Source organism: Heterodontus francisci, chromosome 41 (assembly GCF_036365525.1).
Source record: "Heterodontus francisci isolate sHetFra1 chromosome 41, sHetFra1.hap1, whole genome shotgun sequence".
Taxonomy (NCBI): Eukaryota; Metazoa; Chordata; class Chondrichthyes; order Heterodontiformes; family Heterodontidae; genus Heterodontus; species Heterodontus francisci.
This window is the reverse complement of record NC_090411.1, coordinates 11,861,109-11,878,441: the sequence shown is the minus strand read 5'-3', so window position 1 is coordinate 11,878,441 and position 17,333 is coordinate 11,861,109. Positions and strand designations below refer to the sequence as shown.

The window sequence follows — 17,333 nt, the reverse complement described above, 5'->3', positions numbered from 1 at the left end:
GGGAAGGTGCGGGCAGGGGAAGAAAGGAGGGGGTTTGGGAGAGGAGAGGGGTTGGAGGGGAGGGGAGGGGAGGGGAGGGGAGGAGGAGGGGAAATAGATAGGGTAAAATAAATTTGTGGTGGTGGAGGCACTAGAAAATCTGGCTATGCTTCGGGTAGATAAGTTACCTGGTCCGGATGGCTTGCATCCCAGGTTGCTAAAGGAAGTGGGGATGGAGATAGCAGAAGCGCTTGCCATAATCTTCCAATCTTTCCTGGATACGGTGGGTGGTGCTAGAGGATTGGAGAGTGGCAAACGTGACCCCCTTATTCAAGAAAGGACAGTCCTGGCGTCTACAGGCCAGTTAGTTTAACATCAGTGGTGGGTAAGATTTTAGAAACAATAATCAGGAGAAAAATCAACAGACCTTTGGAGAGGTTTGAGTTAATTAAGGATAGCCAACATGGATTTATAAAAGACAGAACATGCTTGACTAATCTAATTGAATTTTTTGATAAAGTAAAAGAGATGTTTGATGAAGGAAATGCAGTGGATGTTGTTTATATGGATTTTAAGAAAGCATTTGATAAAGTACCACATAAGAGGCTTGTTAACAAAATTGAGGTTCATGGAATAGGAGAGTCACTGTCTAATTGGATAAAAATAAAACTGGCTTAAGGACAGAAAACAGCAAGTCATAGTAAATGGTTGCTTTTCACTGGAGGATGGTAGCCAGTGATGTTCCCCAAGGGTGAATGGTGGGACCACTGCTTTTTTTGCTCTATATAAATAACTTGGATCTTGAAATAGAGAGCAGAATCTCAAAATTTGCCAATGATACCAAACTTGGAGGTGTGACAAACAGTGAGGATGATATGAACCACCAGCAACAGGACACAGATAGGCCATCAGACTAGGCAACAAAAACAGAACGTGCTGGAAATACTCAGCAGGTCTGGCAGCACCTGTGGAGAGAGAAAGAATTAACGTTTCAGGTCTGCGACCTTTCATCAACACTGGCAAAGGTTAGAAATGTAACAGGCTTTGAGCAAGTGAAAAGGGCAGGGGGGGTAAGAACAACAAAAGGGAAGGTATGTGATAGGACAGAGGGCAAGAGAGAACATGAAAAACAAGTTTAAATCTCTCCTGTCCTCCGCCCTATCACACACCTTCCCTTTTGTTGTTCTTCCACCGCTCCACCCCTCACCCCCCACCTCCCCTTTCGCTTTCTCAAAGCCTATTGCATTTCGAAACTTGCCAGTTTAGATTAAAGGTCATAGGCCTTAAATATTAACTATTTCTTTTTCCACAGATGCTGAGTTTTTCCAGCACTGTTTTTTTTTCAGATTTCCAGCATCCACAGTATTTTGCTTTTATTTTAGCAGAATGGGCAGACAGGTGGCAGATGGAATTTAATACTGACAAGTGGGAGGTGATGCAGAAGGTATTGGGGGGGCGGGAAGGGCAATATATACTTAATGGCACAGTTCTAAAAAGAGTGTGCAGGAACAGAGGGACCTGGGGGTGTATGTGAATGAAGGTGGCAGAACATATCGGGAGAATGGTTAGCGAAGCATTTGGGATCTTGGGCTTCATAAACAGAGGCATTGAGTAAAAAAGCAGGGAAGTTATGCTCAACCTTTATAAAGCTCTGGTTCAGCCCCAACTGGAGTATTGTGTCCAGTTCTGGTCACCACACATTAGGAAGGATGTGAGTGTCCTTAAGGGACTGCAGAGGAGATTTACCAGAATGATTTCAGGGATGGGGAATTTTAGTTACAAGGTTAGGTTGGAAAAGCTGGGGTTATTCTTTGAAAAAAGGAGATTGAGGCAAGATTTAATACAGGTGTACAAGATTATGACAGGCTTAGACAAGTTAGACAAGGAACAACTGTTACCATTAACTAATGGTACAAAGACTAGGGGACACAGATTGAAGGTTTTGGGCAAGAGATGCAGGGGGAATATGAGGAAGAACTTTTTTTTATGCAGAAGGTGGTAATGACCTGGAACTCGCTGCCCACAAGGTTGGTTGATACGGAGACAATAAATGACTTCAAAAGGAAATTGGATGGCCACTTGAAGGAAATAAACTTGCAGGACTATGGGGATCGAGTGGGGGGAGTGGGACTGACTGGATAGCTCCATGGAGAGCCAGCACGGACCTGATGAGCTGAATGACCTCCTTCTGTGCGGTAAATGACTCTATGACTCTAACATCTGCTCAGTCGGCAAGCATGACCCTGAGCTTCTGTCTCCTCGCCATTTTAATTCACCACCCTGCTCTCACGCCAGCATTTGTTCCAGTGAAGCTCAATGCAAGGTTAAGTTCAACAATTTCAGACCATGACCCCCCATTTTGATGGTTTAATAAAAAAACAATGTGCTGATCTTAAACTTGTTTTTCATGTTTTTGCTTTCAGACAGTGCTGTTCATTATTCCGCTATTAATAAATTCTTTTGTCTTTTACTACAACCTCACCACTCCCTTTTCCTTTTGTCCCAATGACAGCTTTGTTATTTAATCTCTCCTGCCCTCGGCCCTCTCACAAACCTTCCCTTTTGTTCTTCTTTCACCCCACCTCCACCTTTGCACTTGCTCATATTTCTACATGCCAGTTCTGATGAAAAGTACTTGAAATGTTAACTCTGTTTCTCTCTCCACAGATGCTGCCAGACCTGCTGAGTATTTCCAGCACTTTCTGTTTTTACTCCAATGCTCTCCCTGCCAGCCTCCCACTTTATGTCCTCCATTGACTTGAGCTCATCCAAACTTTGATGTCCATATCCTAACTCGTACCAAATCCTGTTCACCCATCAGCCCTGTGCTCACTGACCTTGGTCCAGCAAAACCTTGATTTTAAAACCCCTACCCTCATGTTCAAATCCCTCCATGGACTCCTATCTTTAATCTCCTCCAGCCCTACAACTTTCAGATCTCTACATCTCTCCAATTCTAGCTCCTTGCCCATCCGGATTTATTTTGCTCCAGCATTGGTGGCTGTGCCTGCAGCTGCCTTGACCCTAAGCTCCAGAATTCACTCCTTAATCCTCTCAAACTTGCGACCTCTCTTTTCTCCTTTAGTCTAGAAAAGAAGCAAGAGAGAGGAAGTTTACAGAAGAATATAAAACGCACTATAGAGTAGAGTGGGTTCATCACAAGCACTATTTCAAGTTAAAGCAAAAACAGGACAAAATGACAGGGGTACAAACTATTAAAAGCCAACGTCAATACTGATGTCATGAGGTATTTCTTCACACGGTGACAAATACCTGGAATAAAGACAAAAACTCTGGAGCTATTCAAGTGATAATTAGATAGTGATTGGGTAGAAATGTAGATTCTGAGAGAAGATTGGCCAAAGAACAGCTTTCCTTTTGTGAAATACAACTTATTGGTTAGTATACCTGAATGGAATTGATCAGGAAGCACAGAACTACAGTGATTGTATCACAGTTAATAAAAAGCAGGCCCAATACACTCTAGCCTAGAATAGATTCTATTCACCATCTTCATACTATTTCCAAACTCCCTCCTCTTCATTAGATTGTGTCTCTAATGCAGTCTTGTGGTGTCATACCTGAAGTCATCTTGCCAATGAATGTAGGGTTTTCTTCTTTTACAAGCTCCTGGTGTATGTATGTTTTCCTTGACTCAGTCGCTCAGTGCACTAGGGAAGAAGAATACCTGATCAGTCTGATGTGGAGCATGGGGACTAATGCAGGCTTAAATCTATTAAAACAACCATCAGCAATCAAACTATCAGCCTCAGTTCAGTCAGACAAATTTCCAGGCGAACCAAGAATCCCTACATACACAATACACCAATCGCCACATCAAATTAAACTCTTGGCATATCAGAGAATGTGTTGTCAGGTTAGAGTCCAGCACACCTGAAACAAAAAGGGACAAAAGGAGAGCTGTCGCCAGGGTTACTCTCAGGCTCATCATCATACATCCACTTTCTGTCAAAGGATCAGCCTCAATGTTAACTCTTGCAGCAGTGGAGCAGGTGACACTTCCAATGAAGTACAGAACAGTGAGCTGAAAGTTGCAAAGACTGTTCTGCTCAGACATTTCATCATTCTACTCAACAGCAGTGGAAAAAAATGAAGCCTGTTTTCCAGAAGTTTGAAACCTACAAATACACTGCAGTCTATCCCCAGTGGGTTAACTGAACGGGCACTTTTTATTTTAGTAACATATTTACTCAAGGACAGCCGCCGAGAGCAATCACAACAAATACAAACCACAACAGGCCTTACAATCACTTCAACCTGCACAAGTCTCAGTCTCTTTCACTCCATGCTGTCAGTGGCTACCAATACTCTGAGTAACCATCATTCCTGCATAAACCTTAGAACACAGAAACACATGCAAGTTACAACACAAACAAGCCATTCAGCCCAACCAGTCCAAGATAGTATTTACCGTGCACACAAGAAAATACTTTCGATCAAATCTACCCAACCTGTTACCATATCCTTCAACCTATTTTCCTTCACCCACCTAATCCAATCGAATATTGAATGTGAGCAATAGTTTGTACCTCAACCAGCAACTCGAGGAGTGAATTCCACAGTCTCACCTCTCCGTGAAAACGTTTCTCCTGCCATCTGTTTTAAACCTCTTATATTAAGCTTGTGTCTGTGCTCTTGCGCTCAAACTCTTCATCACAGAATCATGGAAGACTATAGCAAACAGAAGAAGCCATTCAGCCCATCAAGTCTGCACTGGCTCTTTCAAAGAACTCGGCCACTCTTCCCTCATTCCCCTGCAATTTTCCCTCCGAGTATTTAACCAATTCCCTTTTGAAGGCTACTATTGAATCTGCTTGCCCCGCTCTGTCACGCAGTGCATTCCAAATTCAAACCACTTGTTCCGTAAAAAGATTTTCTCCCCGTCGCCTTCGGTTCTTTTGCCAATCACCTTAAATCTCTTCTCTCTGGTTATTAACCCTTCAGCTATTGAAAACGGTTTCTCTTTATTTACTCTTTCTAAAACACTTCATGATTTTAAAAACCTCTGCTCTGAGAACAACCTCAGCTTCTCCAGTCTATCCATGTAACTGTAATCCTTCATCCCTGGAACCATTCTTGTAAATCTTTTCTGCACCCGCTCTAAAGCCTCACATCATTCCAAACGTGCGGTGCTCAGAATTGGGCACTATGTTCCAGCTGAGGCTGAACTAGTGCATCATATAGGTTTGGCACAACTTCCTGGCTTTTGTACACTTATTCCTTTATTCATAAAGCCCTGGATCCCATATGCTTTATGAACTGCTTTGTTAACTTGTCCTCCTATCTTCAAAGATTTGTGCACTGACGCTGCCAGGTGTCTCTATTCTTGCACCCACTTTAAAATTGTACCATTTAACTTTTTTTATTCATTGGTGGATTGTGAGCATCAATTACCCATCCCTAATTGCCCTCGAGAAGGTGGTGGTGAGCTGCCTTCTTGAACCACTGCAGTCCATGTGGTGTTGGTATTCCCACAGTGCTGTTAGGAAGAGCATTCTAGGATCTTAAACCAACAACATGAAGGAACTGCAACATAATTCCAAGTCAGGTATGTGACGAGAGATGAACTTGCAGATGGTGGTGTTCACCTCCGTCTACTGCCGTTGTCCTTCGAGGTGGTAGAAGTCACGGTTTGGAAGGTGCTGTCGAAGGAGCCTTGGCGAGTTGCTGCAGTGCATCTTGTAGATGGTACACACTGGTGCCACTGTGCGTCGGTGGTGGAGGGAGTGAATGTTTGTGGATGGGGTGCCAATCAAGTGGCTGCTTTGTCCTGTATGGTGTCGAGCTTCTTGAGTGTTATTGGAGCTGTACTCATCCAGGCAAGTGGAGAGTATTCCATCACACTCCTGACTTGTGCCTTGTCGATGGTGAACCGGCTTTGGCGAGTCTGGAGTTGAGTTACTCATTGCAAAATTCCCAGCCTCTGACCTGCTCTTGTAGCCACAGTGTTTGTATGGCTGGTCTGGTTAAGTTTCTGGTCAATGGTGACCCCTTCCTTCCACCGTCTCTCCCCCACACTACCATCCACTCCCCCAACCAAAATATTGATGGTGAGGGATTTAGCAATGCTAATGCCATTGAATTTCCCTTCTTCTGACCATACATTGGAGGGATGGTCATTGATGAAGCAGCTGAAGATAGTTGGGCCGAGGACACTAGCCTGAGGAACAGAAGACAAATTAAATATCAGAAATTGAAGGTAACCAAGTTGCTAATAGGAGTGTGGAAGTTAAGGTAATTATCAGCAGTAAAAAATTATTGGAGAAACTTAAGGGACTAAAATCCAATAAATGCACATGATCCGAGGGTTCTAAAAGAGGTAGCTGCAGAGGTAGTGGATGCGCTGGATATGATTTGTCAACATTCCCTAGATTCTAGAACGGTCCCAGCAGACTGGCAGTCAGCAAATGTTACACTGATATTGAAGAAAGGAGGGAGGGGGGGAACAGGGAACGACAGGTCAGTCAGCCTGACATCAATTGTCAAGAAAAGGCAGGAATCTATTAAGGAATTCTTAACAACGCACTAGACTATCATAGTATGATCAGACAAAGTCAACATGGTTTGACAAAAGGGAAATAGTGTTTGTCAAATGTATTTTTTTTCCTGAGGATCTCATGGTATATAAAGGGGAACCAGTAGATGTGGTGTACTTGAATTTCCAAAAGACATTCGATAAGGTGCCACACAAAAGGTTAATGCACAAGAAATGGGCTCATACGAACTAGAAACAGAAGTAGGCCATTCGGCCCCTCTAGCCTGCTCTGCCATTCAATAAGATCATGGCTGATCGGTTTGTGTTTCGAATTCCACACTCCCATCTACCCCCAAAAACCTTCGATTCCCTTGCCTAACAAGAATCTATCTACCCCTGCCTTAAAAATATTCAATGACCCCTCCCTCCACCACCTTCTGAGGCAGACTTCCAAAGTCGCACAACACTCAGAGAAAAAATTTCTCGTCTCTGTCCTAAAAGGGCGACCTCTAATTTTAAAACAGTGCCCCCTAGCTCTGGACTCGCCCACAAGAGGAAACATCCTTTCCACACCCACCCTGTCAAGACCATCCCGGATCTTATAAACTTCAATCAAGTCTCCCCTCACTCTTCTAAACTCCAGTGAAAACAAGCCCAGTCTGTTCAACCTTTCCTCATGGAGTTGGGGATAATACATGAGGATTGGGGATTGGTTAATGGACAGGAAGCGAAGAGTAAGGATAAAGGGGGCATCTTACAAGTTGGCAGGCTGTGACTACTGAATTGCCACAAGGAGCAGTGCTGGGGCTTCAGATATTTACAATCTACGTTAATGGCTTAAACAAAGAGACTGCGAGCAATATATCTAAGTTTGCTGACAATACAAAACTAGGTGGGAATGCAAGTTAAGTGGAGGACGCAAAGAGGCTGCAAAGAGATATAGACAGGCCAAGTGAATGGGAAACAAGCTGGCAGATGGAGTATAAATTGGGAAGTGAGAGATTATTCACTTTGGTAACAAAAAAAGCAGAATACTTTTTCAAGGCGTGAAACTTGTAAATGTTGATGTTCAGAGGGACTTGGGTGTACTTGTACAAGGAACACAAAGTTAGTCTGCAGGTACAAGCAATTAGGAAGGCAAATGGCATGTTGGCCTTTATTGCAAGGGGACTGAAGTACAAGAAGAAGGAAGTCTTGCTCCTGTTCTATGGGGTTTTGGTGAGACTACATCTGGAGTACTGTGTGCAGTTTTGGTCTCCATATTGAGGGAAGAATATTTACTTGCATTGGAGGTGGTACTGCGAAGGTTCACATTAGTTCCTGGGATAAGGTTGTCGTATGATGAGAGGCTAAGTAAATTAGGTCTATAATCTCTGGAGTTTAGAAGAATGAGAGGTGGTCTCATCGAAACAGACAAAATTCTGAAGGGGCTGAGAGGTGGTTTCCCCTGGTTGGAGAATCTAGGGCAGTCTCAGGATAAGGGGCTGATCATTTAAAACTGAGGTGAGGAGAAATTTCTTCACGCAAAGGGCTGTGAATCTTTGGAATTCTCTCCCCTAGAGGGTTGTGGATGCTCTATCCTTGAATATATTTATGGCTGAGATAGACAGATAGAGCAGGGATATGGCGTCCGGGCGGGATGTTGGATTTGAGGCCAAGGATCAGCCATGATCATATTAAATGGGGAAGCAGGCTCGAGGGGCGGTATGGCCTACTCCTGATCCTACTTATTTTATGAACTCCTGCAGCAATGTTCAGGGGCTCAAATGAATGGTCTCCAACAATCACAACCATCTTTCAGTGTGCTAGGTAGGACTCCAACCAGTGGGAGTTTTTCCCAAATTCCCCTAGATTCAATTTTGCTCAGGCTCCTTGATGCACATTCGATCAAATGTTGCCTTGATGTCAAGGGCAGTTGTTCTCACCTCACCTCTTGAATTTAGCTCTCTTGCCTATTTTTGGGCCAAGGTTTTAATGCAGTCTGGAGCCAAGTGGCCCTGGTAGAACCCAAACCGAGCATCAGTGAGCAGCTTATTACTGAGTAAGTGCCGCTTGATGGCATTGTCAACGGCACGTTTCATCACTTTGCTAATAACAGAGTAGACTAATGGGGCGGTAATTGACTGGATTGACTTTGTCCTGATTTTTGTGGACAGGACATACCTGGGCAATTTGCCACATTGTCAGGTAGATGCCAGTGTTGTAGCTGTATTGAAAGAGTTTGGCTAGGGGCGTGGCTAGTTCTGGAGCACAACTCTTCAGGATGCTGTCAGGGCTCAGTCTATAGTTATGAAAGCGTTTCCATTTTTTAATATTTTATTTTTTGAGGACTTGTGTTAAAACTGAAAAGATTGCAAGTTCTCCCTGTGTCTGCGTGGGTTTCCTCCGGGTGCTCCGGTTTCCTTCCACATGCCAGACTTGCAGGTTGATAGGTTAATTGGCCATTATAAATTGCCCCTAGTATAGGTAGGTGGTAGGAGAATATAGGGACAGGTGGGGATGTGGTAGGAATATGGAGTGAGTGTAGGATTAGTATAAATGGGTGGTTGATGGTCGGCACAGACTCGGTGGGCCGAAGGGCCTGTTTCAGTGCTGTATCTCTAAACTAAACTTAAACTAAATTCCATGCATGTGTTTTTTTAACCAAGTTCACAGAAAGGACACTTGAGATGTTGTTTGAAAACAATCTGTGCTGGAAATCATGTGCTTTAAGCTCAATAAACTACAGAAACCTTGGGGACCTGGGTAAAATGTTTACAGAGAAGCCACATGTCAAGGTTTATGGAGGTCAGGAGTTTGACTTTCTGTTTGAGGGAGATATTATTTTCAGTTCAGTTGGGGTGTGAACTGTTTTGAAGACAGTTGGTGTTTTGCCTGCCAAGGAAAAATCCACCCAGCTCACCTCTTTCTCTACCTCTTTGAAGAAACCCTGCAAATATCCAGTGTGGGAGAACTAAAATCCCTGGTACTGCATCTCTCCTGAGAAGCTGGAAAAACCTGCCAGATTCATTCTCAACGCCGCCTGAAAAGAACTGCTTTAGAAAAGATCCCAGTGACTCGTCTCCGTATACCCAGACGCCAGACCAAAAGGGACAACTGATTTCCTTCCATATCTTCTCTTTTTTTCTTCAAGAATTAGTAAGTATTTGGCCAAAGAGTTCTTTTTTTGTCACAGGTATCTCCAGAGAGAATTTCTGTATTTTTTTTTCCAGTGTGTGCGTGGGGAATTTAAAAAGGGAACTTTCATATTTCAATCTGCTTTGCTTCATTACTGGATAAGTCTTGTTGACAAACTGATAATTATGTTGTCTATTGAAGAAACCTGGTTGGTGTATTTTATTCTGGGATAAAGAGTAGAGTATATGATTGACCGAATCAGCAACTGGGTAAACATTTTAAAAATGTGTTATGACCTGCGGAGAAGTGGGACCAGAAAAGACAGTGTACTCCAGCCTTGTCATAACACTATCGTGTAGCCTTCAGCTGTTCCTTGATATCACATGGAGTGAATCAAATTGTCTGAAGACTGGCATCCTTAACGCTTATAATGTCTCTCCTCATTTTTCCTCCCAAAATGTATCACCTCACACTTTTCTGTGTTGAGTTTCACTGCCACGTGCCTGCCCATTCTACCGGCCTATTTACATGCTCTTGAAGTCTATTACTATCTTCCTCACTATTACTACACTTCCAAGTTTTGTGTCATCTGCAAATGTCAAAATTGTGCCCTGTATCCCCAATTCCTAAGCATTAATGTAATCAAAAACACCAGTGATCCTCGTACTAAACCATGGGTAACACTGTTGTAGATCTTCCTCCAGTCCAAAAACCATTCATATTTCTACACCTTAACGAATTTTGTATCCATGCTGCTACTGCTTTTATTTACACCATGCACTTCAATTTTACTAACAAGCCTAGTATGTGGCACTTTATCAAAAGCCTTTTGAAACTCCATATACACAACATCAATTGCACTGCTCTCATCCAACTTGTTAACCTCAAACACACACTGCCCTCTCCAGGCTCAAGAACAGAGCCAGAGCAAAGGAGTGGAAAAGTTTACTGTTGAGAAGTAAAAGAATTGCAATACTTTTGCCTTGTGCCTTAAGGATTGGAAGCGAACACAGCCATGAAAGTGCAGCCTGAGCACAACATTCTATGGTTTTAACATAAGGGCTGAAACTTTGACCCCATCATTTGGCAATACAGCACAGCATAACCAAAACTTCACCCTGTATACTGTCGACAGATGCTGCCTGACCTGTTGAGCGTTTCCAACATTTTTTGTTTCAAAGAACCAACATCTGCAGTGTTCTGCTTTTTGCTCAGTATTCTGTCCTTTGCAGATACTGTTAAAAATCCATTTAAAAAAAAATGTCTACAATTGCAAACACTCAGTTTTGAAAGTTAAATCACCCAAAGCAAGCTGTGAAAGCAATGCAAAGCTTGAAGGATGACCAGGTACCTCTGGACAGCAGCACTGCTTCGGATCAAAGGACAGAAAATGATTTATTCCCATCATTTTAGTATCATTTCAAAATACACACCCACATATGGACAGCTAAACTGAAGGTTAACCATCACTTTCAGCAGAAATTCTAATGGGTGACAATGGGGAGAAGTGAATGCTCGCTCATTTCTGCTGCCATTTGCTCCAGAAATCCACCGAGGCAGGTCAGAAAGTCCTGGCCTGCACCCACTCTAATATCCTCCACATTCAGAGCAATTCACCCAATAATTGAATTATACCCTCGTGCAGAGTATACACAAACAGCACAGTCTTGTAATTACTAGTACATTAGTACTGTATTACTGGTGTCTATAGGCATGGGAAATGCAGGACTGGTGTTGCCTGTTAAGTATTATAGGCGATGCTTCTGTCTGCAGTCTGTATTCAGATGCAAACTTACAATTGAGGTGATGGTGAATCACCAGAAAATTCTGACAATTTAATGGTGCGCGATCTTTCAAAACTTTTACAGTGGTTTGCTTAGAGATAATCAGGAAGAACGTCAACACACTTTGTCCTTGAACAAAAATGACTGGCCAACATTTTCCCACAACAGTGCCCTACCACAAAACAGCAACAGTTCCCAGATGGGCACATACTGGCTTGTAGGTGAAGTTCACTGTCCAAGTCATCACGTTGACCAATTTTGTCACTGGATTACATCAAGCTTCAATTGTACATTTGAAACTCAGCAGGTTAATACTGTACTCCATACACTAGCCCCAATCAAGCCAACCATCCCTAGGGAGCAACTGGGCTTTCAGAGCAACCGTAGCTGCTGTGACCAAGTAGCAGCGCTAACATACAGAGAAGCAGGCTTCCAGTGCTAACTCAAGACCGCTGTGGCACTCATGGACCTAACAGCAGGGTATGGAAGCGTGGACTGCTTTTCATGCTCTTCATTTTACCTTGCAAAACAACAATCTATCTTCTCACCTCCATGCTGATCAACCAACACTTCCATATATACAATGGCATTCAGAGAGCAGCTATAGGAGACTGAAAAACAGTCTCCTACAGGGCTTTACCCTGGCATCCTTGTTACTGAATGTTTACACCATCCGCCCAAAACAGAGTGCTACACATTCGTCAATGCTGATGACATTCCCTTGGCCACGCAAAACAAGAATCTGTCAGCCGCTGAGGAGATCGTGAGCAGTGATTTGTGGAGGACGGAGGCCGACTGCCACTGATGGTGACTTTTGCCAAACTCGCAAAGAACCATCACTTTGATATCCCACCTCAGCACCCATCATGCAAACCATGCCCTGAACGTCTCCTTTTGCAGCGCAGAAATAAAGAATACCAAAAATCTCCCGAGAGTCAAGATAATGGAATCATGGAATAGTACAGCACAGAAGGAGGCCATTTGGTCCATCGAGTCTGCACCAGCTCTTTAGAAGAGAAATCCAGTTAGTCTCACTCCCCTGCACTTTCCCCCACGTTCCTTCGATTGATCACACCTTGTCGTATAGATAGCATCTCCAGCTCCTCGGGAAGAAACTGAAGACTCGGATAAACCTCATCTACAAAGTGTCGGATCCACATGGGGAGTAGACGTTCAAACCTCCATAAGGCATCACCCACCCAGGTGTACTCTACAACAGAGTAATTCTATCCAGCATGGCAATCAAATCCACATGTCAAATCCACTGCTGTCCTACTGTGAGATTTATCAACAGCACAACCTGGCACAACCAGAGCTGGCGGGCAGCCATAAAGACAGGGCTAAATTGTGGCGAGTCGAAGAGACTTAGTAGTTGGCAGGAAAAAAGACAGAGGCGCAAGGGGAGAGCCAACTGTGCAACAGCCCCAACAAACAAATTTCTCTGCAGCACCTGTGGAAGAGCCTGTTACTCCAGAATTGGCCTTTATAGCCACTCCAGGCGCTGCTTCACAAACCACTGACCACCTCCAGGCGCGTATCCATTGTCTCTCGAGATAAGGAGGCCCAAAAGAAAGAAGAAAAAGAAAAGAAAAGAACAACCTGGCTGCTATTGCACCACCACACCTAAGCCTTGAATATGCAGTCTCTACAGAACACAACTGCTACATCAGTTAAGACATGCCGACCCAGGCCGACTTCACCCAACATACCACCAATCCAGCTCAAATTGAGGCGGCCATTTTGGACCTTCACTGAAGCCCTTCAGCAATCTCCCCTCAGCCTCGACAACTGAAGGCATAATGCTTGGAAAAATTGTGAAATATTAAATAGATTCCTTACAGAGAACCCAACGGAACAACATGAAGGGTCAAACTTTCCTCGCAAACAGTGGACAAGCATCAACGGCCTCAGGATTGGCCATGGTAGATGCTGCCACTTTCTCCACAGATGAGAGATTAAAGCATCCCATGATATAACTGTGGGTCCTAATCAGACACTGGGACACATCACAAAATATGGCCCTCAGAGGAAACGCGCAGGCAGCTGACAAGATATCCACGCTCTTACACCAGGGAGATTTGGCCTGGATGTCTGCATTAGACATTGATATTTATTTTCTTGCTACCACCATACAGATATGGCAGCATAGGTGTAACATTACTGGACTAGTAATCCGGAGACACGAGTTCAAGTCCCACCATGGCAGCTGGGGAATTTACATTCAGTTAATTAAATAAAATCTGGAATACAAAAGACAGTACCAGTAATGGTGTCCATGAGACAACTGAATTGTCGTTAAAAACCTATCTAGTTCACTAATGTGCTTTAGGGAAGGAAATCTGTCGTCCTTACCCAGTTGGCCTTCAGGTGACTCCAGACCCACAGGAATGTGGTTGACTCTGAATTGGCCTAGCAAGCCACTCAGTTGTGCCTAATCACTACAAAAATATCTAATAAAAGGATAAATCCCAGACAGATGACCCGGCATTGACCTAGGCACCGAAAACGACAAATGCACATCCAGCCCTGCAAAATCCTTCTCACTAACATCTGGGGACTTGTTCCAATCACAGAACTGTTACAGGGCAGAAGGAGGCCTTTCGGCCCATCGTGTCCGCACCTGCTCTCTCTGAAAGAGCAATTCCCTCAGTTCCAGTCCCCTGCCTTCTCCCCATAACCCTGCATATTCTTCCTTTTCATATAACTGTCTAATTCCCTTTTGAATGCTTCAATTGAACCTGTCTCCACCACGTTCTCAGGCAGCGCATTCCAGACCTTAACTACTCGCTGCATGAAAAAAGCTTTTCCTCGTGTCACTTTTGTATCTCTCACCAATTACTTTATATCTCGTTCCTTTCACGAGTGGGAACAGTTTCTCTCTGTCCAGACCCCTCATGATTTTGAATACCTCTTTGAAATCACCTCTCAGCCTTCTCTTCTCCAAGGAAAACAGTCCTAAATACTCCAATCTATCTTCCTGACTGAAATTCCTCATCCCTGGAACCATTCTCGTGAATCTTTTCTCTACTCTCTCCAATGCCCTCACGTCTTTCCTAAAGTGCGGCGCCCAGAACTGGACACAATACTCCAGCTAAGGCCAAACTAGTGTCTTATACACTAGCACACTTATATCCAAAATAGGGACAGCTGTCCAACAGACGAGTCAAACAACAGCCTGACAGTCATACTCACTGACTCGTACTTTACAGCCAATGTCTCAGACTCCTTCATCACCATACCTTGGAATGTCCTGTCCCACCAGCAGACGGACCCACCAGAGTTGGCCTCAGTAGTATGCAGCAGCTCTGGGGCAATATTCCTTCTGAGCCAAGTGAACGTGCAGCCGTGCAGCAATCGGGAATGTGCCTCTGAGGGGACTACCAGTATACATGAACAGCAGTCCCTTTAAGATGTGCAGCCGCAGGGAAATATTAAAGGAGCCGAACCATGCAGTGCAACAAGTGGGCCACATACAATGAAGGGACATTTGAGGGAACATTGCTTGTGAGTCCTCAACTTTGACTCTGGACCCCATGAAGTCGCATGACATCATGTCAAACATGGGCAAGACAATCTCCTGCTGATTACCACCTACTGACCTCCCTTAGTCGATGAATCAGTACTGTTCCGTGTTGAAAACACCTTGGCAGAAGCACTGAGGGTATCAAGGGCACAGTATATACTCTGGGTGGTGAACTTCAATGTCCTTCACCACGTGCGGCTCGATAGCACCACTACTGACCCAGCTGGCTGAATCCTGAAGGACACAGCTGCCAGACTAAGCCTGCGGTGGGTGTTGTGAGAAGCAACATGAGGGGATAAATCTACTTGACATAATCCTCACCAATCTATCTTTCGCAGAACCATCGCTCCATGGCTGTATTGGTAGGAGTGGCCACCGCACAGTCCTTGTGGAGACAAAGTCCCATCTCCACACTGAAGATACACTCCACAACCACTGACATGACCACTGCGCTAAATGGGATAGATTCAGAACAGACCTAGCAGCTCAAACCTGGGCACCAATGAGGTGTAATGAAAACAAGAAGTGATGGAAATACTCAGCAGGCCTGGCAGCATCTGTGGAGAGAGAAGCAAAGTTAACGTTTCAGGTCTGTGACCCTTCATCAGAACAGTTCTGAAGGGTCACAGACCTGAAACATTAACTCGGTTTCTCTCTCCACAGATCCTGCCAGACCTGCTGAGTATTTCCAGCATTTCTTGTTTTTATTTCAGATTTCCAGCATCCGCAGTATTTTGCTTTTACACCTATGAGGTGCTGTGGGCCATCTGCAGCAGCAAAATCGTATTCAACCACAATCTGTCACCTCATGGCCTGGCATATCCCCCACTCTAGCATTATCATGCCAGGGACCAACCCTTCCCACCAGGAGCAGTACCAGATGTACCTAAAATAGAGGCGCCAAGCTGGTGAAGTCAGTACACAGGATTAAAAACATGTTAAACAACAGAAGCAGCGTGCTATAGACAGAGCTAAGTGACCTCACAACCAACAGATCTGATCAAACCTCTGCAGTCCATCCATACCCAGGCTCCACGAACATGCCCATCCTCAACAATGGGGGAGCCCAGCACATCAGTGCAAAAGACAAGAGTAAAGCATTAGCAACCATCTTCAGTCAGGAATGCCGAGTGGATGATCCATCTTGGCCTCCTTCTGAGGTCACCAGTATCACAGATGCCAGTCTTCAGCCAATTTGATTCACTTTATGCGATATCAAGAAGTGGCTGTAGTCACTGGATACAGCAAAGGCTATGGGCTGTGACAGCATCCCAGCTGTAATACTGAAGACTTGTGCACCAGAACTAGCCTGCCCCTGGCCAAGCTGTTCGAGTACAGCTATAACACTGGCATCTACCCAACAATGTGGAAAGTTTCCCCAGGTATGCCCTGTCCACAAAAAGCAGGACAAATTCAATCTGACCAAATACAGCCCCAGCAGTCTATTCTCAATCAGCAGCAAAATGATGGAAGGTGTCTTCCACAGTGCTACCAAGTGACACTTAATCAGCAATAACTACTCACCAATGCTCAGCTTGGGTTCTGCTAGGACCACGTGGCTTCAGAACTCATTACCACATTGATCTAAACATGGACAAAAGAGCTAAATTTCAGAGGTAGGGTGAGAGTGACTGCCCTTGACATGAAAACAGCATTTGACCAAGTGTGGCATCGAGGAGCCCGGGGGCTGCTCTCTGGCTGGATTCATATCTAGCACAAAAGGAAGCTAGTTGTGGTTGTTGGAAGCCAATTATCCCAGCTCCTGGATATCGCTGCACAAATTCCTCAGGGTAACGTCTAATGGCCAACCATCTTCTGCTGTTTCAATGACCTTCCCTCCATCATAAAGTCAAAGTGGGGCTGTTTTCAAATGACTTCACAGCGTTCATTTCCATTTGCAACTCCTCATAACAAAGAGGTCTGTGTCCAAATACAGAAAGACCTGGACAACATTCAGGCTTGGCAACTAAGTGGCAAGTAACATTTGCGCCACACAAGTGCTGGGCAATGACCATCTCCAACTAGAGAGAATCTAATCACCTCCCCATGACACTCAATAGCATTACCATCACCAAGTCCCCCTCCCCAATCAATATCCTGGGGGCTACCATTGACCAGAAACTTAACTGGACCAGCCATATAAATACAGTGGCTACAACAACATGTCAGAGGCTGGGAATTCTGCAGCAAGTAACTCCCCTCCAGATTCCCCAGTGCCTGTCTACCATCTACAAGTCAGGAGTCTGATGGAATACTCTCCACTTGCCTGGATCAGCACAACTCCAACAACACGCAAGAAGCTCAACACCAGCCAGGACAAAGCAACCCGCTTGATCAGCACCCCATTCACTACCTTCACATTCACTCCATCCACAGTGGCAGCAGTGTGTACCATAGACAAGATACAATGCAGCAACTCACCAAGGTTCCTCTG

The 17,333-nt window shown here is 44.5% G+C and overlaps 1 protein-coding gene across 1 annotated transcript in view; it reads right to left on the bottom strand.

Moving 5' to 3' along the window:
- sgsm3 (small G protein signaling modulator 3) overlaps positions 1 to 17,333 on the bottom strand; it is a 291,927-nt gene that overhangs the window by 267,153 nt on the left and 7,441 nt on the right. The window contains exon 2 of the mRNA XM_068019899.1: positions 3,561 to 3,650. Within this exon, the coding sequence (XP_067876000.1) occupies positions 3,561 to 3,570 (10 nt within the window). The 5' untranslated portion in view covers positions 3,571 to 3,650. The remainder of the gene's footprint in view (positions 1 to 3,560; positions 3,651 to 17,333) is intronic.